At 55.3% G+C, this 22,795-nt stretch overlaps 1 protein-coding gene across 10 annotated transcripts in view; it reads left to right on the top strand.

The window, feature by feature from the left end:
• The window catches only part of rimbp2b (RIMS binding protein 2b), an 853,804-nt gene that overhangs the window by 675,044 nt on the left and 155,965 nt on the right, over positions 1 to 22,795 (top strand). For all 10 annotated transcript variants that reach the window (XM_072517100.1, XM_072517603.1, XM_072517263.1 and 7 more), the window contains 2 exons: positions 8,691 to 9,164; positions 16,102 to 16,251. In XM_072517100.1, the coding sequence (XP_072373201.1) occupies positions 8,691 to 9,164; positions 16,102 to 16,251 (624 nt within the window). The remainder of the gene's footprint in view (positions 1 to 8,690; positions 9,165 to 16,101; positions 16,252 to 22,795) is intronic.

Below are 22,795 nucleotides of genomic sequence, written 5' to 3'. Positions count from 1 at the left end.
GTCGGGCCGGGTCGGTGTCGGGCCGGGTCGGTGTCGGGCCGGGTCGGTGTCGGGCCGGGTCGGTGTCGGGCCGGGTCGGTGTCGGGCCCGGTCGGTGTCGGGCCCGGTCGGTGTCGGGCCCGGTCGGTGTCGGGCCCGGTCGGTGTCGGGCCGGGTCGGTGTCGGGCCGGGTCGGTGTCGGGCCGGGTCGGTGTCGGGCCGGGTCGGTGTCGGGCCGGGTCGGTGTCGGGCCGGGTCGGTGTCGGGCCGGGTCGGTGTCGGGCCGGGTCGGTGTCGGGCCCGGTCGGTGTCGGTCCCGGTCGTTGTCGGTCCCGGTCGGTGTCGGGCCGGGTCGGTGTCGGGCCCGGTCGGTGTCGGGCCCGGTCGGTGTCGGGCCGGGTCGGTGTCGGGCCGGGTCGGCTGGCTGCTGTCTCACTCTGTGCTGCCGTCCGCACACTGGCTGCTGTCTCACTCTGTGCTGCCGTCCGCACACTGTCCACACTGGCTGCTGTCTCACTCTGTGCTGCCGTCCGCACACTGGCCACACAGGCTGCTGTCTCACTCTGCGCTGCCGTCCCCACACTGGCCACACAGGCTGCTGTCTCACTCTGTGCTGCCGTCCCCACACTGGCCACACTGGCTGCTGTCTCACTCTGTGCTGCCGTCCGCACACTGGCCACACTGGCTGCTGTCTCACTCTGTGCTGCCGTCCCCACACTGGCTGCTGTCTCACTCTGTGCTGCCGTCCCCACACTGGCTGCTGTCTCACTCTGTGCTGCCGTCCCCACACTGGCCACACTGGCTGCTGTCTCACTCTGTGCTGCCGTCCGCACACTGCCCACACTGGCTGCTGTCTCACTCTGTGCTGCCGTCCCCACACTGGCTGCTGTCTCACTCTGTGCTGCCGTCCCCACACTGGCCACACTGGCTGCTGTCTCACTCTGTGCTGCCGTCCGCACACTGGCCACACTGGCTGCTGTCTCACTCTGTGCTGCCGTCCGCACACTGGCCACACTGGCTGCTGTCTCACTCTGTGCTGCCGTCCCCACACTGGCTGCTGTCTCACTCTGTGCTGCCGTCCCCACACTGGCTGCTGTCTCACTCTGTGCTGCCGTCCCCACACTGGCCACACTGGCTGCTGTCTCACTCTGTGCTGCCGTCCACACACTGCCCACACTGGCTGCTGTCTCACTCTGTGCTGCCGTCCCCACACTGCCCACACTGGCTGCTGTCTCACTCTGTGCTGCCGTCCACACACTGCCCACACTGGCTGCTGTCTCACTCTGTGCTGCCGTCCCCACACTGGCTGCTGTCTCACTCTGTGCTGCCGTCCCCACACTGGCCACACTGGCTGCTGTCTCACTCTGTGCTGCCGTCCACACACTGCCCACACTGGCTGCTGTCTCACTCTGTGCTGCCGTCCGCACACTGGCTGCTGTCTCACTCTGTGCTGCCGTCCCCACACTGGCCACACTGGCTGCTGTCTCACTCTGTGCTGCCGTCCGCACACTGGCCACACTGGCTGCTGTCTCACTCTGTGCTGCCGTCCGCACACTGGCCACACTGGCTGCTGTCTCACTCTGTGCTGCCGTCCCCACACTGGCTGCTGTCTCACTCTGTGCTGCCGTCCCCACACTGGCTGCTGTCTCACTCTGTGCTGCCGTCCCCACACTGGCCACACTGGCTGCTGTCTCACTCTGTGCTGCCGTCCGCACACTGGCCACACTGGCTGCTGTCTCACTCTGTGCTGCCGTCCGCACACTGTCCACACTGGCTGCTGTCTCACTCTGTGCTGCCGTCCGCACACTGGCCACACTGGCTGCTGTCTCACTCTGTGCTGCCGTCCCCACACTGGCCACACTGGCTGCTGTCTCACTCTGTGCTGCCGTCCCCACACTGGCCACACTGGCTGCTGTCTCACTCTGTGCTGCCGTCCCCACACTGGCCACACTGGCTGCTGTCTCACTCTGTGCTGCCGTCCCCACACTGGCCACACTGGCTGCTGTCTCACTCTGTGCTGCCGTCCGCACACTGGCCACACTGGCTGCTGTCTCACTCTGTGCTGCCGTCCCCACACTGGCTGCTGTCTCACTCTGTGCTGCCGTCCGCACACTGTCCACACTGGCTGCTGTCTCACTCTGTGCTGCCGTCCGCACACTGGCCACACTGGCTGCTGTCTCACTCTGTGCTGCCGTCCCCACACTGGCCACACTGGCTGCTGTCTCACTCTGTGCTGCCGTCCCCACACTGGCCACACTGGCTGCTGTCTCACTCTGTGCTGCCGTCCCCACACTGGCCACACTGGCTGCTGTCTCACTCTGTGCTGCCGTCCACACACTGGCTGCTGTCTCACTCTGTGCTGCCGTCCCCACACTGGCCACACTGGCTGCTGTCTCACTCTGTGCTGCCGTCCCCACACCGGCTGCTGTCTCACTCTGTGCTGCCGTCCCCACACTGGCTGCTGTCTCACTCTGTGCTGCCGTCCCCACACTGGCTGCTGTCTCACTCTGTGCTGCCGTCCCCACACTGGCTGCTGTCTCACTCTGTGCTGCCGTCCCCACACTGGCTGCTGTCTCACTCTGTGCTGCCGTCCCCACACTGGCCACACTGGCTGCTGTCTCACTCTGTGCTGCCGTCCACACACTGGCTGCTGTCTCACTCTGTGCTGCCGTCCCCACACTGGCCACACTGGCTGCTGTCTCACTCTGTGCTGCCGTCCCCACACTGGCCACACTGGCTGCTGTCTCACTCTGTGCTGCCGTCCCCACACCGGCTGCTGTCTCACTCTGTGCTGCCATCCCCACACTGGCTGCTGTCTCACTCTGTGCTGCCGTCCGCACACTGCCCACACTGGCTGCTGTCTCACTCTGTGCTGCCGTCCCCACACTGGCCACACTGGCTGCTGTCTCACTCTGTGCTGCCGTCCCCACACTGGCTGCTGTCTCACTCTGTGCTGCCGTCCCCACACTGCCCACACTGGCTGCTGTCTCACTCTGTGCTGCCGTCCGCACACTGGCCACACTGGCTGCTGTCTCACTCTGTGCTGCCGTCCGCACACTGGCCACACTGGCTGCTGTCTCACTCTGTGCTGCCGTCCGCACACTGGCCACACTGGCTGCTGTCTCACTCTGTGCTGCCGTCCGCACACTGGCCACACTGGCTGCTGTCTCACTCTGTGCTGCCGTCCCCACACTGGCCACACTGGCTGCTGTCTCACTCTGTGCTGCCGTCCCCACACTGGCTGCTGTCTCACTCTGTGCTGCCGTCCCCACACTGGCCACACCGGCTGCTGTCTCACTCTGTGCTGCCGTCCACACACTGGCTGCTGTCTCACTCTGTGCTGCCGTCCGCACACTGCCCACACTGGCTGCTGTCTCACTCTGTGCTGCCGTCCACACACTGGCTGCTGCCTCACTCTGTGCTGCCGTCCGCACACTGGCCACACTGGCTGCTGTCTCACTCTGTGCTGCCGTCCGCACACTGGCTGCTGTCTCACTCTGTGCTGCCGTCCCCACACTGGCCACACTGGCTGCTGTCTCACTCTGTGCTGCCGTCCCCACACTGGCTGCTGTCTCACTCTGTGCTGCCGTCCCCACACTGGCCACACTGGCTGCTGTCTCACTCTGTGCTGCCGTCCCCACACTGGCCACACTGGCTGCTGTCTCACTCTGTGCTGCCGTCCGCACACTGGCCACACTGGCTGCTGTCTCACTCTGTGCTGCCGTCCCCACACTGGCTGCTGTCTCACTCTGTGCTGCCGTCCCCACACTGGCCACACTGGCTGCTGTCTCACTCTGTGCTGCCGTCCCCACACTGGCCACACTGGCTGCTGTCTCACTCTGTGCTGCCGTCCCCACACTGGCCACACTGGCTGCTGTCTCACTCTGTGCTGCCGTCCGCACACTGGCCACACTGGCTGCTGCCTCACTCTGTGCTGCCGTCCCCACACTGGCTGCTGTCTCACTCTGTGCTGCCGTCCGCACACTGGCTGCTGTCTCACTCTGTGCTGCCGTCCCCACACTGTCCACACTGGCTGCTGTCTCACTCTGTGCTGCCGTCCGCACACTGGCCACACTGGCTGCTGTCTCATTCTGTGCTGCCGTCCGCACACTGGCCACACTGGCTGCTGTCTCACTCTGTGCTGCCGTCCCCACACTGGCCACACTGGCTGCTGTCTCACTCTGTGCTGCCGTCCCCACACTGGCTGCTGTCTCACTCTGTGCTGCCGTCCCCACACTGGCCACACTGGCTGCTGTCTCACTCTGTGCTGCCATCCCCACACTGGCCACACTGGCTGCTGTCTCACTCTGTGCTGCCGTCCCCACACTGGCCACACTGGCTGCTGTCTCACTCTGTGCTGCCATCCCCACACTGGCCACACTGGCTGCTGTCTCACTCTGTGCTGCCGTCCCCACACTGGCTGCTGTCTCACTCTGTGCTGCCGTCCCCACACTGGCCACACTGGCTGCTGTCTCACTCTGTGCTGCCGTCCCCACACTGGCCACACTGGCTGCTGTCTCACTCTGTGCTGCCGTCCCCACACTGGCTGCTGTCTCACTCTGTGCTGCCGTCCCCACACTGGCCACACTGGCTGCTGTCTCACTCTGTGCTGCCGTCCCCACACTGGCCACACTGGCTGCTGTCTCACTCTGTGCTGCCGTCCGCACACTGGCCACACTGGCTGCTGTCTCACTCTGTGCTGCCATCCCCACACTGGCCACACTGGCTGCTGTCTCACTCTGTGCTGCCGTCCGCACACTGGCTGCTGTCTCACTCTGTGCTGCCGTCCCCACACTGGCCACACTGGCTGCTGTCTCACTCTGTGCTGCCGTCCCCACACTGGCCACACTGGCTGCTGTCTCACTCTGTGCTGCCGTCCCCACACTGGCCACACTGGCTGCTGTCTCACTCTGTGCTGCCATCCCCACACTGGCCACACTGGCTGCTGTCTCACTCTGTGCTGCCGTCCACACACTGGCCACACTGGCTGCTGTCTCACTCTGTGCTGCCATCCCCACACTGGCCACACTGGCTGCTGTCTCACTCTGTGCTGCCGTCCCCACACTGGCCACACTGGCTGCTGTCTCACTCTGTGCTGCCGTCCGCACACTGGCCACACTGGCTGCTGTCTCACTCTGTGCTGCCGTCCCCACACTGGCCACACTGGCTGCTGTCTCACTCTGTGCTGCCGTCCGCACACTGGCTGCTGTCTCACTCTGTGCTGCCGTCCCCACACTGGCCACACTGGCTGCTGTCTCACTCTGTGCTGCCATCCCCACACTGGCCACACTGGCTGCTGTCTCACTCTGTGCTGCCGTCCGCACACTGGCCACACTGGCTGCTGTCTCACTCTGTGCTGCCGTCCGCACACTGGCCACACTGGCTGCTGTCTCACTCTGTGCTGCCGTCCGCACACTGGCTGCTGTCTCACTCTGTGCTGCCGTCCCCACACTGGCCACACTGGCTGCTGTCTCACTCTGTGCTGCCGTCCGCACACTGGCCACACTGGCTGCTGCCTCACTCTGTGCTGCCGTCCCCACACTGGCCACACTGGCTGCTGTCTCACTCTGTGCTGCCGTCCGCACACTGGCCACACTGGCTGCTGTCTCACTCTGTGCTGCCGTCCGCACACTGGCCACACTGGCTGCTGTCTCACTCTGTGCTGCCGTCCGCACACTGGCCACACTGGCTGCTGTCTCACTCTGTGCTGCCGTCCCCACACTGGCCACACTGGCTGCTGTCTCACTCTGTGCTGCCGTCCCCACACTGGCTGCTGTCTCACTCTGTGCTGCCGTCCGCACACTGGCCACACTGGCTGCTGTCTCACTCTGTGCTGCCGTCCCCACACTGGCCACACTGGCTGCTGTCTCACTCTGTGCTGCCGTCCCCACACTGGCTGCTGTCTCACTCTGTGCTGCCGTCCGCACACTGCCCACACTGGCTGCTGTCTCACTCTGTGCTGCCGTCCCCACACTGCCCACACTGGCTGCTGTCTCACTCTGTGCTGCCGTCCGCACACTGGCTGCTGTCTCACTCTGTGCTGCCGTCCCCACACTGGCTGCTGTCTCACTCTGTGCTGCCGTCCCCACACTGCCCACACGGCTGCTGTCTCACTCTGTGCTGCCGTCCGCACACTGGCCACACTGGCTGCTGTCTCACTCTGTGCTGCCGTCCGCACACTGGCTGCTGTCTCACTCTGTGCTGCCGTCCGCACACTGGCTGCTGTCTCACTCTGTGCTGCCGTCCCCACACTGGCTGCTGTCTCACTCTGTGCTGCCGTCCCCACACTGGCCACACTGGCTGCTGTCTCACTCTGTGCTGCCATCCGCACACTGGCCACACTGGCTGCTGTCTCACTCTGTGCTGCCGTCCCCACACTGGCTGCTGTCTCACTCTGTGCTGCCATCCGCACACTGGCCACACTGGCTGCTGTCTCACTCTGTGCTGCCGTCCCCACACTGGCCACACTGGCTGCTGTCTCACTCTGTGCTGCCGTCCGCACACTGGCTGCTGTCTCACTCTGTGCTGCCATCCCCACACTGGCCACACTGGCTGCTGTCTCACTCTGTGCTGCCATCCCCACACTGGCCACACTGGCTGCTGTCTCACTCTGTGCTGCCATCCGCACACTGGCCACACTGGCTGCTGCTCACTCTGTGCTGCCGTCCACACACTGCCCACACTGGCTGCTGTCTCACTCTGTGCTGCCGTCCGCACACTGGCTGCTGTCTCACTCTGTGCTGCCGTCCGCACACTGGCTGCTGTCTCACTCTGTGCTGCCGTCCCCACACTGCCCACACTGGCTGCTGTCTCACTCTGTGCTGCCGTCCCCACACTGGCTGCTGTCTCACTCTGTGCTGCCGTCCCCACACTGGCTGCTGTCTCACTCTGTTCTGCCGTCCACACACTGGCCACACTGGCTGCTGTCTCACTCTGTGCTGCCGTCCCCACACTGGCTGCTGTCTCACTCTGTGCTGCCGTCCGCACACTGGCCACACTGGCTGCTGTCTCACTCTGTGCTGCCGTCCCCACACTGGCTGCTGTCTCACTCTGTGCTGCCGTCCGCACACTGGCCACACTGGCTGCTGTCTCACTCTGTGCTGCCGTCCGCACACTGGCCACACTGGCTGCTGTCTCTGCCCAGCACCCCAAGCCGCGTGTTTGACTATCAGTCAATTACATCACAGCCTTGTCCAAAACTCTACATCAACACAATTGGTTTTGAATCTGTGCTCGGACAGCTCATGGAGGTTCTTGCCTCGTTTAAGCCCCGGAATTCTATCCCCAAACCTCCAACGCTCCCTCCTTATCCAGAACACTCCTGTCTGTTCAGCCAGACCTTTGCTCACCTGTCTGTCCTCACATTTAAGATGCATTTAGATGAGAATTTGAAACGACTCCGCACACACGGCTGCGGGGCAAGTGCTGGAAAATGGGATAAGGATGGACTGGAGTTTGATGGCCGGTGCAGACACGATAAGACCATAAGACATAGGAGCAGAATTAGGCCACTCGGCCCATCGAGTCTGCTCCGCCATTCAATCATGGCTGATATTTTTCTCATCCCCATTTTCCTGCCTTCTCCCCATATCTCCTGGTCATTCTTGTGAACCTCCTCTGGACCCTTTCCAAGGCCAGCACATCCTTCCTTAGATATGGGGCCCAAAACTGCTCACAATACTCCAAATGGGGTCTGATCAGAGTCTTGTACAGCCTCAGAAGTACATCCCTGGTCTTGTATTCGAGCCCTCTCGACATGAATGCTAACATTGCATTTGCCTTCCTAACTGCCGACTGAACCTGCACATTAACCTTAAGAGAATCGTGAACAAGGATTCCCAAGTCCCTTTGTGCTTCTGATTTCCGAAGCATTTCCCCATTTAGAAAATAGTCCATGCCTCCATTCCTCCTTCCAAAGTGCATAAACTCACACTTTCCCACATTGTATTTCATTTGCCATTTCATTGCCCACTCTCCTAGCTTGTCCAAGTCCTTCTGCAGCCCCCTTGCTTCCTCAATACTACCTGTCCCTCTACAGATCTTTGTATCATCTGCAAACTTAGCAACAGTGCCTTCAGTTCCTTCTGCCAGATCGTTAATGTATATTGTGAAAAGTTGTGGTCCCAGCACAGACCCCTGAGGCACACCACTAGTCACTGGCTGCCATCCTGAAAAAGACCCCTTTATCCCCACTCTCTGCCTTCTGCCAATCAGCCAATCCTCTATCCATGCCAGGATCTTACCCTCAACACCATGGGCTCTTAACTTATTTAACTGCCTCCTGTACGGTGCCTTGTCAAAGGCCTTCTGGAAATCGAAATAAATCACATCCACTGGTTCTCCTTTGTCTAACTTCCTTGTTACCTCCTCAAAGAACTCTAACAGATTTGTCAGGCAGGACCTCCCCTTGACGAAGCCGTGCTGACTCAGTCCTATTTGACCATGCACTTCCAAGTACTCCGCAATCTCATCTTTAATAACGGACTCTAAAATCTTACCAATGACCGAAGTCAGGCAAACCAGCCGATAATTTCCCGTCTTCTGCCTCCCTCCCTTCTTAAACAGCGATGCACCCCTTGCTGTGCTGTGTGACTCTGTGATACCTCCCTCTGTGTTTCAATGTCACATATTGTTTGAGGATTTGGTGAAGGACTTTGGGATGTTCGGGTGCTGTGGAAATACAAATTGTTGTTTATGTTCTGATTTCACAGGTTGCGGAAGTAATGCTCGCCACAGCGAACGGTGTCACCGTGGACTATTTAAGAATACAAAATCTGGAAACCAGAGAGATTATTGTACGGACCATATCTGCCCAAGGCGAATCCGAAGACTCTTATGCTGCAGCTATCCCAACTGACCTATTGGTGCCTCCAACCCCTCCGCTCCGTGCCATCCCCAGAAACAAGCCATTAGTAAGTGCCAGAGCTCCCGATACCAAAGACCAGCCAATGGGCCCCAATCTAAGAAGGGATGAGTCATGGGAGCAAACACATTCACCATCTCCTCTTTACGGACGTTCCTTGGAACCTACATTGCCGGATCACCATGGGCCCCCCACCAACAGGAGCGGGAGATCTCCATCGCCGCAGAGAATACTCCCACAGCCCCAGGGAGCCCCCATCCCAAACACTGTCGCGAAAGCCATAGCCCGGGAAGCGGCTCAACGCGTCGCCGAGAACAACCGGGTAATGTCTGCTCTCGCTCTACCCAGCTTCTTCACCAATCCCTCCTCGCTATCACGGAGGGGTGGGTGGGGGGTTTGTTGCCATGGGTATGGACGTTGTTGCCAAGGGGCCCCTCCATGGGCCATTGGCTGCCCAATCAGGCTGGGCTTTTCAAACAAATTAGTTCTTTGGATATTGCCCATCCCTGAGGGCATTTAAGAGTCAACCAGATCACTGTGGGTCTGGAGTCACGTGTCGGCCAGACCGGGTAAGGACGGCAGATTAGTGGACCAGATGGGTTTTTCCGACAATCAGCAATGGTTTCATGGTCGTCATTAGACTTAGGATTCGAACCCAGGTCCCCAGAGCATTGTCCTGGATCCCTGGATTACTAGGCCAGTGACAATATCAGTACGGCACCACCTCCCCAGTCTGCTAGCAGCAGTGGACGACCCTCATGTTGTTGCTAAAATGCCAGTAGTGGCAGGAAGAGGCTCTAAATTGGCCCCTCAGTGATACAATTGGCTTCTTGTCAACAGCCACCTTCCTCAGGGGCAGCACAGTAGCATTGTGGATAGCACAATTGCTTCACAGCTCCAGGGTCCCAGGTTCGATACCCTGCTGGGTCACTGTCTGTGCGGAGTCTGCACGTCCTCCCCGTGTGTGCGTGGGTTTCCTCCGGGTGCTCCGGTTTCCTCCCACAGTCCAAAGATGTGCAGGTTAGGTGGATTGGCCATGATAAATTGCCCTTAGTGTCCAAAATTGCCCTTAGTGTTGGGTGGGGTTGCTGGGTTATGGGGATTGGGTGGAGGTGTTGACATTGGGTAGGGTGCTCTTTCCAAGGGCCGGTGCAGACTCGATGGGCCGAATGGCCTCCTTCTGTACTGTAAATTCTATGTAAAATCTATGTCTATGTAACCAGTGGTAAAAAGCACGATGCCCCCACACTACCTTCCAATTGTTCCTCACTGCTCCCCCCCTGCCCACCTATCTAAGAAGGGACGCAGCACAGTAGCACACGTGGCTAGCACTGTGGCTTCACAGCGGCAGGGTCCCAGGTTCGATACCCTGCTGGGTCACTGTCTGTGCGGAATCTGCACGTTCTCCCCGTGTCTGCGTGGGTTTCCTCCGGGTGCCCCGGTTTCCTCCCACAGTCCAAAGATGCGCAGGTTAGGTGGATTGGCCGTGATAAATTGCCATTAGTGTCCAAAAAGGTTAGATGGGGTTATTGGGTTATGGGGATAGGGTGGAAGTGAGGGCTTAATGTGGGTCGGTGCAAACTCGATGGGCCGAATGGCCTCTTTCTGCTCTATGATCTATGATCTTCTATGTGTGAATCTGTCTCCACCACACTCTCAGACAGTACATTCCAGATCCTAACCACTCGCTGTGTGATTCTGCCTCCACCACACTCCCAGACAGTACATTCCAGATCCTAACCATTCGCTGTGTGAATCTGCCTCCTCCACACTCCCAGACAGTACATTCCAGATCCTAACCACTCGCTGTGTGAATCTGCCTCCACCACACTCACAGACAGTACGTTCCAGATCCTAACCACTCGCTGTGTGAATCTGTCTCCACCACACTCTCAGACAGTGCATTCCAGATCCTAACTACTCGCTGTGTGAATCTGCCTCCACCACACTCTCAGACAGTACATTCCAGATCCTAACCACTCGCTTGTGTGAATCTGCCTCCACCACACTCTCAGACAGTGCATTCCAGATCCTAACCACTCGCTGTGTGAATCTGCCTCCACCACACTCTCAGACAGTACATTCCAGATCCTATCCACTCGCTGTGTGAATCTGCCTCTACCACGCTCACAGACAGTACATTCCAGATCCTAACCACTCGCTGTGTGAATCTGTCTCCACCACACTCACAGACAGTACATTCCAGATCCTAACCACTCGCTGTGTGAATCTGCCTCCACCACACTCTCAGACAGTACATTCCAGATCCTAACCACTTGCTGTGTGAATCTGCCTCCACCACACTCTCAGACAGTACATTCCAGATCCTATCCACTCGCTATGTGAATCTGCCTCTACCACACTCACAGACAGTACATTCCAGATCCTAACCACTCGCTGTGTGAATCTGTCTCCACCACACTCACAGACAGTACATTCCAGATCCTAACCACTCGCTGTGTAAATCTGTCTCCACCACACTCACAGACAGTATATTCCAGATCCTAACCACTCACTGTGTGAATCTGCCTCCACCACACTCACAGACAGTACATTCCAGATCCTAACCACTCTCTGTGTGAATCTGCCTCCACCACACTCACAGACAGTACATTCCAGATCCTAACCACTCGCTGTGTGAATCTGTCTCCACCACACTCACAGACAGTGCATTCCAGATCCTAACCACTCGCTGTGTGAATCTGTCTCCACCACACTCACAGACAGTGCATTCCAGATCCTAACCACTCACTGAGTGAATCTGCCTCCACCACACTCACAGACAGTACATTCCAGATCCTAACCACTCGCTGTGTGAATCTGCCTCCACCACACTCACAGACAGTACAATCCAGATCCTAACCACTCGCTTGTGTGAATCTGTTTCCACCACACTCACAGACAGTACATTCCAGATCCTAACCACTCACTGAGTGAATCTGCCTCCACCACACTCACAGACAGTACATTCCAGATCCTAACCACTCGCTGTGTGAATCTGCCTCCACCACACTCACAGACAGTACAATCCAGATCCTAACCACTCGCTTGTGTGAATCTGTTTCCACCACACTCACAGACAGTACATTCCAGATCCTAACCACTCACTGAGTGAATCTGCCTCCACCACACTCACAGACAGTACATTCCAGATCCTAACCACTCGCTTGTGAATCTGCCTCCACCACACTCACAGACAGTACATTCCAGATCCTAACCACTCGCTGTGTGAATCTGTCTCCACCACACTCTCAGACAGTGCATTCCAGATCCTAACCACTCGCTGTGTGAATCTGCCTCCACCACACTCACAGACAGTACATTCCAGATCCTAACCACTCGCTGTGTGAATCTGCCTCCACCACACTCACAGACAGTACATTCCAGATCCTAACCACTCGCTTGTGAATCTGCCTACACCACACTCACAGACAGTACATTCCAGATCCTAACCACTCACTGTGTGAATCTGTCTCCACCACACTCTCAGACAGTGCATTCCAGATCCTAACCACTCGCTGTGTGAATCTGCCTCCACCACACTCTCAGACAGTACATCCCAGATCCTAACCACTCGCTGTGTGAATCTGCCTCCACCACACTCACAGACAGTACATCCCAGATCCTAACCACTCGCTGTGTGAATCTGTCTCCACCACACTCTCAGACAGTACATCCCAGATTCTAACCACTCGCTGTGTGAATCTGTCTCCACCACACTCACAGACAGTACATCCCAGATTCTAACCACTCGCTATGTGAATCTGTCTCCACCACACTCACAGACAGTGCATTCCAGATTCTAACCACTTGCTGTGTGAATCTGTCTCCACCACACTCTCAGACAGTACATCCCAGATTCTAACCACTCGCTGTGCGAATCTGCCTCCACCACACTCTCAGACGGTACATCCCAGATTCTAACCACTCGCTGTGCGAATCTGCCTCCACCACACTCACAGACAGTACATTCCAGATCCTAACCACTCGCTGTGTGAATCTGCCTCCACCACACTCACAGACAGTACATTCCAGATCCTAACCACTCACTGTGTGAATCTGCCTCCACCACACTCTCAGACAGAACATTCCAGATCCTAACCACTCGCTGTGTGAATCTGTCTCCACCACACTCTCAGACAGTACATTCCAGATCCTAACCACTCCCTGTGTGAATCTGCCTCCACCACACTCACAGACAGAACATTCCAGATCCTAACCACTCGCTGTGTGAATCTGCCTCCACCACACTCACAGACAGTACATCCCAGATTCTAACCACTCGCTGTGTGAATCTGCCTCCACCACACTCACAGACAGTACATTCCAGATCCTAACCACTCGCTGTGTGAATCTGCCTCCACCACACTCTCAGACAGAACATTCCAGATCCTAACCACTCGCTGTGTGAATCTGCCTCCACCACACTCTCAGACAGTACATCCCAGATTCTAACCACTCGCTGTGTGAATCTGCCTCCACCACACTCTCAGACAGAACATTCCAGATCCTAACCACTCGCTGTGTGAATCTGTCTCCACCACACTCACAGACAGTACAATCCAGATCCTAACCACTCGCTGTGTGAATCTGCCTCCACCACACTCACAGACAGTACGTTCCAGATCCTAACCACTCGCTGTGTGAATCTGTCTCCACCACACTCACAGACAGTACATTCCAGATCCTAACCACTCGCTGTGTGAATCTGCCTCCACCACACTCTCAGACAGTGCATTCCAGATCCTAACCACTCGCTGTGTGAATCTGCCTCCACCACACTCTCAGACAGTGCATTCCAGATCCTAACCACTCGCTGTGTGAATCTGCGTCCACCACACTCTCAGACAGTACATCCCAGATTCTAACCACTCGCTTGTGAATCTGCCTCCACCACACTCACAGACAGTGCATTCCAGATCCTAACCACTCGCTGCGTGAACCTGTCTCCACCACACTCACAGACAGTACATTCCAGATCCTAACCACTCGCTGTGTGAATCTGCCTCCACCACACACTCAGACAGTACATCCCAGATTCTAACCACTCGCTGTGCGAATCTGCCTCCACCACACTCACAGACAGTGCATTCCAGATCCTAACCACTCGCTGTGTGAACCTGTCTCCACCACACTCACAGACAGTACATTCCAGATCCTAACCACTCGCTGTGTGAATCTGCCTCCACCACACTCTCAGACAGTACATCCCAGATTCTAACCACTCGCTGTGTGAATCTGCCTCCACCACACTCTCAGACAGTACATCCCAGATTCTAACCACTCGCTGTGTGAATCTGCCTCCACCACACTCTCAGACAGAACATTCCAGATCCTAACCACTCGCTGTGTGAATCTGTCTCCACCACACTCACAGACAGTACAATCCAGATCCTAACCACTCGCTGTGTGAATCTGCCTCCACCACACTCACAGACAGTACGTTCCAGATCCTAACCACTCGCTGTGTGAATCTGTCTCCACCACACTCACAGACAGTACATTCCAGATCCTAACCACTCGCTGTGTGAATCTGTCTCCACCACACTCACAGACAGTACGTTCCAGATCCTAACCACTCGCTGTGTGAATCTGTCTCCACCACACTCACAGACAGTACATTCCAGATCCTAACCACTCGCTGTGTGAATCTGCCTCCACCACACTCACAGACAGTACGTTCCAGATCCTAACCACTCGCTGTGTGAATCTGTCTCCACCACACTCACAGACAGTACATTCCAGATCCTAACCACTCGCTGTGTGAATCTGTCTCCACCACACTCACAGACAGTACATCCCAGATTCTAACCACTCGCTGTGTGAACCTGTCTCCACCACACTCACAGACAGTACATTCCAGATCCTAACCACTCGCTGTGTGAATCTGCCTCCACCACACTCTCAGACAGTACATCCCAGATTCTAACCACTCGCTGTGCGAATCTGCCTCCACCACACTCACAGACAGTGCATTCCAGATCCTAACCACTCGCTGTGTGAACCTGTCTCCACCACACTCACAGACAGTACATTCCAGATCCTAACCACTCGCTGTGTGAATCTGCCTCCACCACACTCTCAGACAGTACATCCCAGATTCTAACCACTCGCTGTGTGAATCTGCCTCCACCACACTCTCAGACAGTACATCCCAGATTCTAACCACTCGCTGTGTGAATCTGCCTCCACCACACTCTCAGACAGAACATTCCAGATCCTAACCACTCGCTGTGTGAATCTGTCTCCACCACACTCACAGACAGTACAATCCAGATCCTAACCACTCGCTGTGTGAATCTGCCTCCACCACACTCACAGACAGTACGTTCCAGATCCTAACCACTCGCTGTGTGAATCTGTCTCCACCACACTCACAGACAGTACATTCCAGATCCTAACCACTCGCTGTGTGAATCTGTCTCCACCACACTCACAGACAGTACATTCCAGATCCTAACCACTCACTGTGTGAATCTGCCTCCACCACGCTCACAGACAGTACATTCCAGATCCTAACCACTCGCTGTGTGAATCTGCCTCCACCACACTCACAGACAGTACGTTCCAGATCCTAACCACTCGCTGTGTGAATCTGTCTCCACCACACTCCCAGACAGTACATTCCAGATCCTAACCACTCGCTGTGTGAATCTGCCTCCACCACACTCACAGACAGTACATCCCAGATCCTAACCACTCGCTGTGTGAATCTGCCTCCACCACACTCTCAGACAGTACATCCCAGATCCTAACCACTTGCTCTCTACTCTGTCCGGACTCCTCATGATGTTGAACATCTCAATCACATCGCCTCTCAGCTATCTCTCCTCCAAGAGAACATCTATCTTCACAATTGAGATTTTAGCGCTGGAACTAGTCCCGTGAACATTTCTCTGCACCATCTCTACCATCTTAACTCATCTTTTATTGCTGAAAGATAATCGGCAACATAATGAAGTGATGTTGTCCGAAGGGAGTGGCTGCCAGGAATTGTATTTTTTTTGTCAACAGGAACCCCAATTCTGTATCTGTTTACTCATTCATTGAAGGTGGGTGTTGCTGACAAAGCCCCAACCTAATTGCCCTTGTTACCTTCGACACAGGTACTGAAATATCTCAGCCGGTTGGGCGACATCTGTGGAGAGAGAGAGGCAGAGTTCAGGAGGAAGGGCAATTGGCCTGAGACATTACCTCTGCATCTCTTTGCACAGATGCTGTCTGTACATCACTAATGCTCATCTGCCCATCGTTTTCAGGCTGAGAAACAAAGTATATTTAGCGAGAGAAGCAAATCCTTGCAGCAGGAAAACTCGGACGAGGAGGAGGATGTTTACGACGGACAAATCAGCAAAAGACCTGTTGGCTCAGTGGACGATTTCCTGAGGGGCTCGGAGCTGGGGAGACAGGTGGGAATCGGGAATACCCACTGCAATTCCTGTTGGTTGTTTAAAGATGTCTAACCTTTGCAGCTGTCGGAAACTTGGAGAGTGGATTTTATGTCATCGGGATTGTGTTTGACTTAGTTCCAGTTTTTAAAATGTATTCTTTCGTGCAATGTGGGCATCGCTGGCTCAGCTAATTGCCCTCGAGAAGGTGGGGGTGAGCTGCCTTCTTGAACCGCTGCAGTCCCTGAGGTGTAGGTACACCCACAGTGCTGTTAGGGAGGCAGTTCCAGGATGCTGCCCCAGCGACAGTGAAGGGACAGTGATATATTTCCCAGTCGGGGTGGTGAGTGACTTGGAGGGGAACCTCCAGGTGGTGGGGTTCCCAGGTATCTGCTGCCCTTGTCCTTCTAGGTGGCATCAATCAGTCAACAATGGTTTAATTCACCATTAGGTTTATAAAATAATTATGGCATTGATTCCGGAGAGGGATGATGTACGTTAAAATCAAAAGATGTCTCCGAACAGCCAGTTTCTAATCTAAAGGAACGGCAATATATTTCCAAGTCAGGATGGTACGTGGCTCGGAATGGAACTTGCAGGTGGTGGCGTTCCCATGTGTCTGCTGCTCTTGTACGTCTAGGTGTTGGGGGGGTCTCAGGTTTGGAAGGTGCTGTCTAAGGAACCTTGGTGAGTTGCTACAATGCATCTTGTGGATGGTGCACACGGCTGCCACTGTTGGTCGGTAGTGCAGGGAGTGAATGTTTGTGGATGGTATGCCAGTCAGGCGGGATGCCTTGTACTGGGTGACATTGAGTTTCTTGCGTGCTTTTGGAGTTCTACTCATCCAGGTGTCACACCAAGAAGGCATCAAGAAAAAAAATGTTAATGTGTTTCTCTTGCATAGTCTCTTGTTTAAATTCTGTTTTTAAAAATGAAGAATGACTCCCCTTGGACATTACAGCCAAACCAACATTAGGACCTAGTAGACGAGACGTCTGCACCAGACGAAGGCAAAGCTATTGGGCCTCCTCACCTCCACCATTGTTAATGGTTCCACTCTCTCCTCAAAATGCAAGACGGTTTTTTTTAAGATATATTTTATTCAAGATTTTTTGGCGAAACATAACAGTACGTAGTGTTCCCTTTATACATCAATAAAACAATATAAATAACAGTGGCCAGTTTTAAACAAATAAATAAATAATATATGAACAAAATCAAAAACAAAACTAAATGGCGACTGCCTTGTCCACGATAAATACTCTCCAAAAATACAATCCAACAATCCAATATACAATTACATATACCAAATACCTATACATATACAGTAACATCCCTGAGAGTCCTTCTGATTCCTCCCCCCCCCCCCCCTGCTGCTGCTGTCTTCTTCTTTTCCATTCCCTCTATCTTTCTGTGAGGTAGTCGACGAACGGTTGCCACCGCCTGGTGAACCCCTGAGCCGAACCCCTTAGAACGAACTTAATCCGTTCCAACTTTATAAACCCTGCCATGTCATTTATCCAGGTCTCCACACCCGGGGGCTTGGCTTCCTTCCACATTAACAATATCCTGTGCCGGGCTACTAGGGACGCAAAGGCCAAAACATCAGCCTCTTTCGCCTCCTGCACTCCCGGCTCTTCTGCAACCCCAAATATAGCCAGCCCCCAGCTTGGTTCGACCTGGACCCCCACCACCTTCAAAAGCACCTTTGCCATCCCCACCCAAAACCCCTGTAGTGCCGGGCATGACCAGAACATGTGGGTATGATTCGCTGGGCTTCTCGAGCATCTCGCACACATATCCTCTACCGCAAAAAATTTACTGAGCCGTGCTCCAGTCATATGCGCCCTGTGTAACACCTTAAATTGTATCAGGCTTAGCCTGGCACACGAGGACGATGAGTTTACCCTACTTAGGGCATCAGCCCACAGCCCCTCCTCAATCTCCTCCCCCAGCTCTTCTTCCCATTTCCCTTTCAGCTCATCTACCATGATCTCCCCCTCGGCCCTCATTTCCCTATATATGTCTGACACCTTACCGTCCCCCACCCATGTCGCTGAGATCACTCTATCCTGCACCTCCTGCATCGGGAGCTGCGGGAATTCCCTCACCTGTTGCCTCGCAAAAGCCCTCAGTTGCATATACCGAAATGCATTCCCTTGGGGCAACCCATATTTTTCCGTCAGCGCTCCCAGACTCACAAACGTCCCATCTACGAACAGATCTCTCAATTGTGTTACTCCTGCTCTTTGCCATGTTCCAAATCCCCCATCCATTCCCCCCGGAGCAAACCTATGGTTATTTCTTATCGGGGACCGCACCGAGGCTCCCGTCATTCCCCTATGCCGTCTCCACTGCCCCCAAATCTTCAGTGTAGCCACCACCACCGGGCTTGTGGTGTATTTCTTCGGTGAGAACGGCAACGGCGCCGTCACCATAGCTTGTAGGCTAGTCCCTCTGCAGGACGCCCTCTCCAATCTCTTCCACGCCGCTCCCTCCTCTTCTCCCATCCACTTACCATTGAGATATTGGCGGCCCAGTAGTACTCACTTAGGCTCGGTAGTGCCAGCCCCCCCCTATCCCTACTACGCTGCAAAAATCCCCTCCTCACTCTCGGGGTCTTCCCGGCCCACACAAAACTCATAATACTCTTCTCAATTCTTTTTAAAAAAGCCTTCGTGACCACCACTGGGAGGCACTGAAACACAAAAAGGAATCTCGGGAGGACCACCATTTTAACCGCCTGCACCCTCCCTGCCAGTGACAGGGACACCATATCCCATCTCTTGAAATCCTCCTCCATCTGCTCCACCAACCGCGTTAAATTTAGCCGATGCAATGTACCCCAATTCTTGGCTATCTGGATCCCCAAGTACCGAAAGTCCCTTGTTACCTTCCTCAACGGTAAGTCCTCTATTTCTCTGCTCTGCTCCCCTGGATGCACCACAAACAACTCACTTTTCCCCATGTTCAATTTATACCCTGAAAAAACTCCAAACTCCCCAAGTATCCGCATTATCTCTGGCATCCCCTCCGCCGGGTCCGCCACATATAGCAACAAATCATCCGCATACAGAGATACCCGGTGTTCTTCTCCTCCCCTGGGTACTCCCCTCCACTTCCTGGAACCCCTCAATGCTATGGCCAGGGACTCAATCGCCAGTGCAAACAATAATGGGGACAGAGGACATCCCTGCCTCGTCCCTCTATGGAGCCGAAAATATGCAGATCCCCGTCCATTCGTGACCACGCTCGCCATCGGGGCCCTATACAGCAGCTGTACCCATCTAATATACCCCTCTCCAAAACCAAATCTCCTCAGGAACTCCCACAAATAATCCCACTCCACTCTATCAAATGCTTTCTCGGCATCCATCGCCACCACTATCTCCGCTTCCCCCTCTGATGGGGGCATCATCATTACCCCTAGCAGCCTCCGTATATTCGTATTCAGCTGTCTCCCCTTCACAAACCCAGTTTGGTCCTCATGGACCACCCCCGGGACACAATCCTCTATCCTCATTGCCATTACTTTGGCCAGAACCTTAGCGTCTACATTCAGGAGGGAAATGGGCCTGTGCGGGTCTTTTTCCTTCTTTAGGAGGAGCAATATCGTTGCCTCTGACATAGTCGGGGGCAGCTGCCCCCTTTCCCTCGCCTCATTAAAGGTTCTCATCAGTAGCGGGGCCAGCAAGTCCATATATTTCCTATAGAATTCAACTGGGAATCCGTCTGGTCCCGGGGCCTTCCCCGCCTGCATGCTCCTAATTCCTTTCACTACTTCCTCCGTTTCAATCTGTGCTCCCAGTCCCATCCTCTCCTGCTCCTCCACCTTAGGAAATTCCAGCTGGTCCAGAAAACACATCATTCTCTCCTTCCCATCCGGGGGCTGAGCTTCATATAATCTTTCATAGAATGCCTTGAACACTCCATTCACTCTCTTCGCTCCCCGCTCCATCTCTCCCTCCTCATCTCTCACCCCCCCTATCTCCCTCGCTGCTCCCCTTTTCCTCAGTTGGTGGGCCAGCAATCTGCTCGCCTTCTCCCCATATTTGTACTGTACACCCTGTGCCTTCCTCCATTGTGCCTCTGCATTACCCGTAGTCAGCAAATCAAATTCTACGTGTAGCCTTTGCCTTTCCCTGTACAGTCCCTCCTCCGGTGCCTCCGCATATTGCCTGTCCACCCTCAGAAGTTCTTTCAGCAACCGCTCCCGTTCCCTACTCTCCTGCTTTCCTTTATGTGCCCTGATTGATATCAGCTCCCCTCTAACCACTGCCTTCAGTGCCTCCCAGACCACTCCCATCTGGACCTCCCCATTATCATTGAGTTCCAAGTACCTTTCAATACACCCCCTCACCCTTAAGCACACCCCCTCGTCCGCCAATAGTCCCATGTCCATTCTTCAGGGTGGACGCTGTTCTTTTTCCTCCCCTATCTCCAAGTCCACCCAATGTGGAGCGTGATCCGAAATAGCTATAGCCGTATACTCCGTCCCCATCACCTTCGGGATCAGCGCCCTTCCCAAAACAAAAAAGTCTATCCGTGAATAAACTTTGTGGACATAGGAGAAAAACAAAAACTCCTTACTCCTAGGTCTACTAAATCTCCAGGGGTCTACTCCTCCCATCTGCTCCATAAAGTCCTTAAGCACCCTAGCTGCTGCCGGCCTCCTTCCGGTCTTGGACCTCGATCTGTCCAGCCCTGGTTCCAGCACCGTGTTAAAATCTCCACCCATTACCAGCTTCCCCGCCTCTAGGTCCGGGATACGTCCTAACATGCGCCTCATAAAGTTGGCATCATCCCAGTTCGGGGCATATACGTTCACTAAGACCACCGCCTCCCCCTGTAATTTGCCACTCACCATCACGTATCTGCCCCCACTATCCGCCACTATGGTCTTTGCCTCAAACATAACCCGCTTCCCCACTAGTATAGCCACCCCCCTGTTTTTCGCATCTAGCCCCGAATGAAACACCTGCCCCACCCATCCTTTGCGTAGTCTGACCTGGCCTATCAGTTTCAAATGCGTCTCCTGTAGCATAACCACATCTGCCTTAAGTTTCTTTAGGTGTGCGAGTACCCGTGCCCTCTTTATCGGCCCGTTCAGCCCTCTCACATTCCACGTGATCAGCCGGGTTGGGGGGCTCTTTACCCCCCCGCCCCCTCCCCCCCTTGTCGACTAGCCATCCCCTTTTTTTAACCAGCTCCTCACCCGGTTCCCACGTAGCTGTGTCCCCCTCAGGTGGCGCCCCCCCCGCCCCGCCCACCCCACCCCATACCAGCTCCCCCTTCTCCCCAGCAGCAGCAACCCAGTTAACCCCCCCCCACCTCCCCCGCTAGATCCCCCACTAGCGTAATTGCACCCCCCATGTTGCTCCCAGAAGTCAGCAAACTCTGGCCGACCTCGGCTTCCCCCGTGACCACGGCTCGCACTGTGCGACGCCCCCTCCTTCCTGCTTCCCTGTTCCCGCCATAATTATCATAGCGCGGGAACAAAGCCCGCGCTTCCCTTTTGGCCCTGCCCCCAATGGCCGACGCCCCCAGCTCCTCCACCTCCCTCCCTCCCTCCCCCACAACAAGGGGAAGAGAGAAAAGTTACCGGGTCGCAGGATTAACAACTTAAAAATCATCTCTCCTCTCCCCCCTTTTTGCCCCCTCTTCGCCCCCCATATTCGCCCCACCACTTTGTCTCAAACGTTCTTTTTTTATATATATAACCCACTTATTCCAATTTCTCTTCGACAATAAATGTCCACGCCTCATCCGCCGTTTCAAAGTAGTGGTGTTTCCCTTGATGTGTGACCCACAGTCTTGCCGGCTGCAGCATTCCAAATTTGACCTTCCTTTTATGAAGCACCGCCTTGGCCCGATTAAAACTTGCCCTTCTTCTCGCCACCTCCGCACTCCAATCCTGATATACGCGGATCACCGCGTTCTCACACCTACTGCTCCGAGTTTTCTTTGCCCATCTGAGGACCATCTCTCTGTCCTTATATCGGAGAAATCTCACCACTATGGCTCGGGGAATTTCTCCAGCCCTCGGTCCTCGCACCATGACTCGATAGGCTCCCTCCACCTCCAACGGACTCGTCGGGGCCTCCGATCCCATCAACGAGTGCAGCATCGTGCTCACATATGCCCCGACGTCCGCCCCCTCTGCACCCTCGGGAAGACCAAGAATCCTTAGGTTCTTCCTCCTCGCATTATTCTCCAGCACCTCCAGCCTTTCCACACACCTTTTTATGGTGTGCCTCGTGCATCTCCGTCTTCACCACCAGGCCCTGTACATTGTCCTCGTTCTCAGCAGCCTTTGCCTTCACGACCCGAAGCTCCTGCTCCTGGGTCTTTTGCTCCTCCTTTAGCCCTTCAATCGCCTGTAATATCGGGGCCAACAGCTCCTTCTTCATCTCCTTTTTAAGCTCTTCCACGCAGCGCTTCAAGAACTCGTGTTGTTCAGGGCCCATGTTAAACTGCCACCTTCCGACGCCATCTTGCTTTGTGCCTGCCTTCCTTGCCGCTGCTCTAAAGGATCCACCGCAGTCCGGCCACTTTCCTCTCCTTT

The sequence above is a fragment of the Scyliorhinus torazame genome, chromosome 1 (genome assembly GCF_047496885.1).
Source record: "Scyliorhinus torazame isolate Kashiwa2021f chromosome 1, sScyTor2.1, whole genome shotgun sequence".
Taxonomy (NCBI): domain Eukaryota; kingdom Metazoa; phylum Chordata; class Chondrichthyes; order Carcharhiniformes; family Scyliorhinidae; genus Scyliorhinus; species Scyliorhinus torazame.
The sequence above is the reverse complement of the archived record's forward strand: the minus strand, read 5'-3'. Positions and strand labels throughout refer to the sequence as shown.